We start from the raw sequence: 7,067 nt of genomic DNA, 5'->3' as shown, positions 1-7,067 counted from the left end.
TGGGCGTCTGCACGTTTGTCTACGAAGTCGTGAGTTCTTCACAGCCCACGGGCGACTTTTGTCTCGATCCCAGTCCCTTCCGGGGACATGGGACGCTCCCCGAAGCCTACACTATCAGGCTGCAACCCAATACTACACCTTATTCGTTGGGCGTACCCCGGCGCATTCCACTCCCTCCCCGCGACGTCGTCAAGGCTGAGCTTGACAAGCTAGAAACAGAGGGCGTGAATCGTCGAGTGGACACACCCACTGACTGGTGTGCTGGGCTGGTTGTCGTCCCCAAGATTTCGGGCGACTATCGGCTGTGCGTGGACTTGACTCGCCTCAATAAGGTGATTTTTCGAGAGCGTCACGTGCTCTCTACAGTGGAAACATGACTCGGATTGGTTGGAGAGGCTACAGTTTTTTCCAGGTTAGACGCCACGTCAAGCTTCCACCAGGTTAAGCTGTCTCCCGAGTTCCAAGAATTGACCACATTTGTAACCCCTCTTGGACGCTATTTTTTCCTCCGGATGCCGTTTGGGATCACGTCTGCACCGGAATACTTCCAGCGGCAGATGTCCCGGATCCTCGAAGACCAAGCGGGTGTCGTGAACATAATTGACGACATCCTCGTCTTTGGCAAGACACCGAGCATGACCGCCGTCTCTGACAAGCCATAGACCGGCTAGCAAAGGCAGGAGTCACGCTCAACCAAGAGAAATGTTCGTTTGCGACTTCGAGTGTCAAGTTCCTTGGAGTCGTGGTCAGCGCGGAAGGAATTTCTCCAGACCTAGACAAGGCTGCAGCAATCCGAGCCATGCATCCACCCGAAGATGTCGCAGGGGTCCGTCGCCTGCTAGGCCTCGTCAACCACATCAGACGCTTCTTACCTCACGTTTCGGAGGCGACTGCGCCGATCCGAGCATTGCTGCTCAAGAACTCTACCTGGACTTGGGGCCCGCCGCAGCAGTCGGCCTTCTCCGAACTGAAGAAGCTACTGTGCTCAGACCACTGCGTGGCTCGCTACAACACCACACACAAGACCACGATCTCAGCTGACGCCAGCTCCTATGTTCTCGCGGCAGTACTTCTCCAAGAACAGCCGTCCGGTGAGCGTAGAGCCATCGCTTTCGCATCGCGCTCCCTCACATCCACAGAACGCCGGTACGTCCAAACAGAAAAAGAAGCTTTGGCGGCCAGCTGGGCGGTGCAAAGGTTCGAGGAAGACGTCCGTGGGCTTCAATTCTTGCTCAAGACGGACCATCAACCTCTGGTGGCACACTTGGGCTCCATGGATGTTGACCTACTGCCACCACGGGTCCAGCGGTTTCGCTTGAAGCTTATGCGTTTCCAGTACCAAGTACTCTACGTACTGGGGAAGCTGTTGGAAACAGCCGATACGCTTTCCCGCGCACCGCTGGATTCCTCTTTATCCAGCCGGGTGAATCAAGTAGAGCTATTTGCCCAAGAGCTCGTCCACTCCTTCCCAAACATTGTCTCGTCGCAGCTCGAGTAGATGCGCCAGGCCCAAGCCACCGGCGGCGAGTGCAGTCTGCGGCTTCAGTACTGCGCCAACGGCTGGCCTTAGCAGTCCCACTTGCCCCTCCATGTGAAGAGGTACTGGAAGTACCAAGCAGACCTCAGCGTCTCCGAGGGACTGCTTCTGAAAGGGTCCCGCATCCTCGTGACGTCTGCCCTTCAGCGCCACATGCTCGAGCTTCTTCATGACAGGCATCAAGGCATCAACAGATGCAAAGCTTTAGCTCAGGAGTCGGTCTGGTGGCCGGGCATCAACAACCAGATAGAAACATTCGTGTGTAACTGCCACACGTGTGCCGAAACGAGGGTGCAGCACTCGGAGCCCATGCTGCCCTCAAGCACTCCATGTCGGCCCTGGGAAGCGGTCGGCATCGACCTTTTTCACCTCAATGGCCAAGACATTGTCCTTCTGGTGGATTACCGGTCATGCTTCCCGGAAATCATCAGTCTACGTTCAACCACAGAACTAGGGCGATCTGGGTGAGTTGGTGTACTAACATCTTCGGGAAAATGTGCAGCGCGGCACGGACGAAGGACAAGAAACGCACAACACGACCGCTGACTCTCAACTGAAATTTATTTCGTGCACAAACAAAAAAACAAAAATATTTAAATCACATGGTGATTGCCAGAAAAACAAGAGAAGCGCGGGAACATGCCATTCAAAAATTCAATTTCTTTTTATGGAGTGCGATAGAGGTTTGGCTGATACAACGAGTGGCATCCACGTGCATATGATAAGCCTCGATTATCTCACGGCTTGTTTGATCTTTATTTTTGTGCATCACGGCTGTTTCCTGAAACAAGGGTTCACATTTGCATCTGCTGCAGTGGGCGGCCAAATTAGAAGTCGTAGAATTTTTTACAGCACCGAAGTGTTCTCTGAGGCGAATATTCAAACATCGACCAGTTTGCCCGTAATACACCTTGCCACAAGAGAGCGGAATCGCATAAACTACCCCCAAGGAACAAGAAACGAACTTACGCGCGTGCTTAACCTGACACGATGTGATTGGCTTGCGCTTAGGTTTGTTGGCCAGATGGCATAAGCTGGATAACCTGTTCTTCGCGGAAAATATGACTTGAACTTGATATTTAGATGCTACCTTCTTTAAGCCGTGAGCCATCCGGTGTGCGTAAGGAATAATGGCAATTTTTTCTTTCTTTTCTCTTAAGGCCTGGTCAGATCGAGGATTGCCCTTCTTAAGCTCTTTTAGGAGCCATTCAGAAACGGAGACAACTGTGGCCTGTGGGTAACCCGCTTCTTTTAACCTGTCTAGCTGCCGAGAAAAGCTAAACTGCGCGATGTGGTGGCACGACTTTTTGAGGGCGGAACCCAAGCATGTCACCGTTATGCCCCTTTTTTACCAGTTTGGAATTAGCTGACGCAAAATTTAGTATAGGCTTACATGATCTAGAATTGTATTCCCAACGCAAGTGCTGCGTACTGAATTTTACCTTCAAGTCTAAAAACTTTATCTCATTATTAGAAGGCAACTCGTAAGTGAATGCCAAACCCAGTCCACCTTCTTGAAAGGAAGAAGCTATCTTGTTAACTTCTCCAGACCCATTGTTTGACCGCGTAATGATTAAGTAGTCATCTACAAACCTGAAGATTTTCACTATCCCTGCTGTCTTGGTGCCTTCCAAAATTCGGTCAACCTTGCCGAGAAAAATTTCACTCAGAACGGGTGCTACCTGAGACCCGTTGCACACGCCCTGCCTCTGAATCATTACTTTCTCACCCCAGAGGACAAAAGTGGACTGCAAATAAAACGACAGGAGCTCAAGAAAGGACTCCCCTAGTACACCACTTTCATTCCTGAAAGTCAACTCGTCATTTTCTGCGATGCACTCTTTGACACTTAGACATCAGCTGTTCTTGCGGAAGGGAGTAATACAGGTCTGTTACATCAACGCTTAAAGGGCGAGACAGACGGTACGATTTTTCATGCGATTCGACGTCCGACACGGCAGAGGGGGAACCGGTATGGTGACCTTTCATAGCATCGTACAGCCACCATTCCCTCTCCCCCACCGCCGCGTCGGCTGCCGGATCGCATGGAAAATCGGACCGTCTGTCCCCCGCTTAAGGCTGCGCAACATCGAAGCTCTGCTCTGCGTAAAAAATCGACAACCTCATCTGAGTTCTTTACCCTAAAGCGATCTTCTATGCGAAGCCCTGTAAGGTGTTTTTGCAAGTACCCCGAAACCACATGCTGCCAAGTGTTTCTTTCTGAGACGATGGTGCGAAAAGGACGTTCAGCGCTCGCGCTGTGCGTTTCTTGTCCTTCGTCCGTGCCGCGCTGCACATTTTCCCGAAGGTGTTAGTTCAACCACAGCACTTGCGGTCATCAACGCCATCAAGAGCGTTCTCGAACGCCATGGAATTCCGTGACTGGTGTGCAGCGGCAACGGTCCTCAGTTTGCTGTGAAAGAGTTCTCCGCCTTCGCCAAGTCCTACGACTTCTGCCACGTCACCAGCAGCCCCCATTTTCCACAGTCAAATGGTGAGTTCGAACGGATGGTGAGGACAGTCAAAGACAAGTTGCGTAAGGCGGATGATCCCTATCTGCCACTTTTGGCATACCGGGACACACCTGGGGTAAATGGAGTGAGTCCTGCTCAGATGCTCGTGAGTAGGCGCCTACAGACCCGGCTGCCGAAGACGTCGCACCTGCTCAAGCCACCCTGGCCTCCTTCGGTCACAATCAGTCAACGTGACCAAGACAACCGGAAGCGCCAAGCGTCAGACTTCAACCGAAGACACGCAGCTCACACCTTGTGGCCTCTTCAGGCTGGAGAGCGGGTATGGGGGCAAGATGTCAACTCCCCAGCAACCGTCTTAGGGCCAGCTCAACGCCCGCGCTTCTACGTGGTGAAGACTCCGATGGGTGTACTTCAGCGTAACCGGATGCACCCGGTGCCAACGACGGGAACCCCCACTGCCAACCCACCTGGAACCCCTGTGGCGGATCAGCCCGAGGCGACTACGACGCCGGAGCTGACCAAGCAGCACAAGACCAGCAAACCGCGTCGCCTCGGGAAAGCACCTCCATTACAGAGGAACCTCGGGGTTCAACTTCTACGTCACGTGTCTCGCGGTATGGCAGGAGGATCCCCAGGCCGAAAAGACTCGACCTGTTAACATCAATTTCTGTCGGACCATGAGTTCTGGTTCATGTCTTTTGTTCATGTTTACCGTGGGGTGGAGGCAGTGTAAGGCAGTACCACTAGATGGCTGTACCATTCATGTAGTGTACAACAGTACCGCTAGATGGCAGTGCGGCATGTACTGGTTTCAATAATAAGGGCTGCCAATAAACGTGACGTCACTTGTCCGCCTGGACACTCGGCTGTCGTGTCACTTACTCGCGCGATGCGCTCGGCATATTGTAGATGGTATTCATTCATAAAACGAGCAAACAATAACATTCCAAGTAACATGCGGATTCACTTACACTATTGGTAACCAACAACAAAATACAAGGAACATTGAATTCTCTGTACAATGAAAAACAAGGAGATATTCGTACCAAAATTTGTTATACCATTTTGCAAAAATATGTAGATATCTAGCGCATCTTTGATATCGGCACAACCGTCATTACCTAGAAGTGCGTCCGGCAAACCATTCCGCATTTTATTTGAGCAAAGAAAAAAAGACTGAAACGAGAGACATGAACTCGAAACGCCCAAAATTTTAAATGCCAAGCATTTCTTAGCGAACCTTTGACACTTTGAGCGTTTCTATCTACGTATCTATCTATCTATCTATCTATCTAGCCGCCTACGTCTCGGTGCTCTCATAATCGCCTCCTAAACTTGGCGTCGACCAAAATTGGCATGGGAGGGTAAGACGATTTGACGAATATGACTGTCGGGTCATGACATGAATAACGTGAAATTCCTGTCGCGTACGTCGTCAAACCCTTTCCTCCAGACACGTGTGGCACATACCCGTTTATAACGGGCCGCGGTATACGGGTATGCGCCACAGGTGATTGAGAGTTTATATCTACCTAGGAACGGAGAGATCAGACATTGGTAACTTAAATGCGAGAGCTTTAAGAAAAACAGATGTCGGCAGCGTTGACCCGACGAATGGAAATTATGAAAATTAGGATCCCAGCAGGAATCGAACCCAAGCATTCTGCGTGGCAATGAGGTATTCTACCACAGAGCTACGCTCGGTCTATAAACTTGTTTGGAAAACGGCCTATGCAGGCGTAATATCGGTGCAACGTGAATTGTGGTTGCGGTGCTTGCTATCTAATTAACAAGAAAGCAATAAACACTACATGATATTCCTATGATGTGTACTCCTATATATACGATACAGGAGTCATATCAGATTAACGTCTGTGGTTCCAGTGTTTTCTCGGCTTTTATAGCAGTCTATTAAACATTCCATTTTCCTTCCTCTGATTCAGCAAGCTATATTGAAGCATTGCTCAACCCCGGAGGAATACATTAACGAAAGTTACGTATGATATTCACATCATCGCACCGTAAAGTGCACTTAGTCCGCCAGAACGACGCAGTGTCCTTTTTCATTTCTTACGAGGCTGGGCGATGGCCTCATGCTGACTGAGGATGATGCCAGATTTATTGACAACCGCTTTGTAGACTAGGCTACGTAGGCCACATACACCTAGGTAGTCTCCGAATATGACAAGCGGCATCAACTGATGTTTGTCTACGTCGCACTATCCAGGCCTATCAGCCTCCACGGCCTATACGTCACCAACGTGAAGGGTGACCTCAGGTTCCGACATGTCGCCGGCTCTATCGACAGACAATTTGTCGACGAAATGACCGAGGCAACGGCGAATTCCAACAGCTGTACTATACCTCATACTTCACTACGCATGGACTCCTCGTTACTGCAACTGGTTATATAACACATATGCGGCTCTTCAACATATATGTGTGCGTATAAAACTTATACAAATTTTAGCGCCATTTTGTAACGTTTCACTCAGTAAAAAAAAATTACGCCACAGTCACCTTCCCACCGCATGCTTCGCATAACATAGACTCTCCCACGGTACGTGGGATCTGCCGAATTTTTTTCAGTATCGGGTATTTTTGTGCATGAAAACCCCTGGGAGCGTTAGTCAGGGCCCCCCCGCAGCCACGACGGCGGGTCTGAAACACTTTTTATTTTTGCCACCTGGCGTCACGAAGTACGTGATACCTTGAAGAGCTGGCAGCTGACCAGAAGACCTCGCGTAGTACATGAAGGCATTAGGTATACCGGAACTAGAAACTTGCTCTGAAGGAACGAGAGGTCAATTAGGGCTCGTTTTTCGTTGTTGCAAAGACAACGCTCTACAACATTCTTCAAGGGTGCCAGAACACAGACCCCACGTTGCAGCCGCGAGTATTGTTGCTGCAGTACATGCGTACACGACCTAAACAGGAGTAAATGTGTTCATATGGCGGGATTTCAACAGTCCCCTTCTATTTTCCGTTATACACAGTGGTACAGGAAGGGGTTGCACATTTTCTTCACAACTTATGATCTCGGTTGAATGTGTCTG

General features: G+C 50.1%; 1 protein-coding gene across 1 annotated transcript; it reads left to right on the top strand.

Annotated features, from left to right (window-relative positions):
• Positions 1-799: 799 nt before the first annotated feature.
• Positions 800-4,669, top strand: LOC119391664 (uncharacterized protein K02A2.6-like). The gene is made up of 3 exons (XM_037659330.1): positions 800-1,342; positions 1,598-2,001; positions 3,931-4,669. The coding sequence occupies exons 1-3, from the start codon at positions 800-802 to the stop codon at positions 4,667-4,669; spliced, it is 1,686 nt and encodes a 561-aa protein (XP_037515258.1).
• The last annotated feature ends 2,398 nt before the right edge of the window (positions 4,670-7,067 follow it).

Source organism: Rhipicephalus sanguineus, chromosome 4 (genome assembly GCF_013339695.2).
Source record: "Rhipicephalus sanguineus isolate Rsan-2018 chromosome 4, BIME_Rsan_1.4, whole genome shotgun sequence".
NCBI classification, from domain to species: Eukaryota; Metazoa; Arthropoda; class Arachnida; order Ixodida; family Ixodidae; genus Rhipicephalus; species Rhipicephalus sanguineus.
Note: the sequence above shows the minus strand (reverse complement) of the source record. Positions and strands in the feature narration are given on the sequence as shown.

Bases quoted from the DNA above. Each gene is read 5' to 3' on its own strand.
- LOC119391664 (XM_037659330.1), top strand. From the start codon at position 800: ATGCATCCACCCGAAGATGTCGCAGGGGTCCGTCGCCTGCTAGGCCTC. The intron at 1,343-1,597 runs GTACTCTACGTA...CTCCATGTGAAG, and splicing joins TTATGCGTTTCCAGTACCAA to AGGTACTGGAAGTACCAAGC. The intron at 2,002-3,930 runs GTGAGTTGGTGT...ACTGGTGTGCAG, and splicing joins ACAGAACTAGGGCGATCTGG to CGGCAACGGTCCTCAGTTTG.